At 43.6% G+C, this 669-nt stretch overlaps 1 protein-coding gene across 1 annotated transcript in view; it reads left to right on the top strand.

Annotated features, from left to right (window-relative positions):
- LOC104983408 (oral-facial-digital syndrome 1 protein-like) overlaps window positions 1-608 on the top strand; it is a gene marked incomplete at its 3' end in the record, with an annotated part of 7,181 nt that extends 6,573 nt beyond the window's left edge. Inside the window, exon 4 of the mRNA XM_010832855.1 lies at window positions 460-608. Coding sequence (XP_010831157.1) covers window positions 460-608 — 149 coding nt within the window. The remainder of the gene's footprint in view (window positions 1-459) is intronic.
- Window positions 609-669: the final 61 nt, after the last annotated feature.

Here is a 669-nt window from a genome sequence, read left to right as displayed (position 1 = left end):
TCTTGATCCCATCCCCCAGAAAGTCTTTATATTTGTGTGTTAACCTATTGTTTTGCCTTGAGAGCTTCATCCTCAAGTCTGAATGTCTAGTACTTTGAACAGGGAAATGAAAGGGCTTAGTATATTTTATGAAATCTTTGAACCAACTTCAGTAACTTTGTTAAATCACTGCAATTGAAATAGAATTCAGATGTTTTTCACCAAGCCAGATGAATTCTGCTGTCACTAGACTGATTTCCCTACTGAGTAACAAGTCAAATTTGTAAATGAATCTCCTAAGAACGCTTGGAGAAGCAGATATATTGGCGAGTGGCTCCAGTGAGCTCCTGGAATCCTGTAAGGAAAGGGCTGGCCCAGTTGCTTTGTCTGAAACTTCAGTGCTCAGCAAGCAGTTATCCCCACCCTCTCTTCTCTTGCTGCTGCTGAGGGCTAGGGGAGACTCACTTACACTTCTTATAGATGGATGGAGTGTGCCAAGGCAATTCAAGAGAGAGGGCCTCCATCATGCCGGCGACATGCCTCACGTGGATGGCGCTGCAGCCCCTGTGCCCACCAGGCCCATCTCCTTTCAGTACCCGGGTGAGTTTTCCTCTGTTCTAACTAACAAGGTATGTCAATAATAACATTTAATATTGTTTTCTTTCTATCTGTTTGCTTCCTTCATACCTT

Source organism: Bison bison, unplaced genomic scaffold (genome assembly GCF_000754665.1).
Source record: "Bison bison bison isolate TAMUID 2011002044 unplaced genomic scaffold, Bison_UMD1.0 scf7180017862521, whole genome shotgun sequence".
Classification (NCBI taxonomy): domain Eukaryota; kingdom Metazoa; phylum Chordata; class Mammalia; order Artiodactyla; family Bovidae; genus Bison; species Bison bison.
The sequence above is the reverse complement of the archived record's forward strand: the minus strand, read 5'-3'. Positions and strand labels throughout refer to the sequence as shown.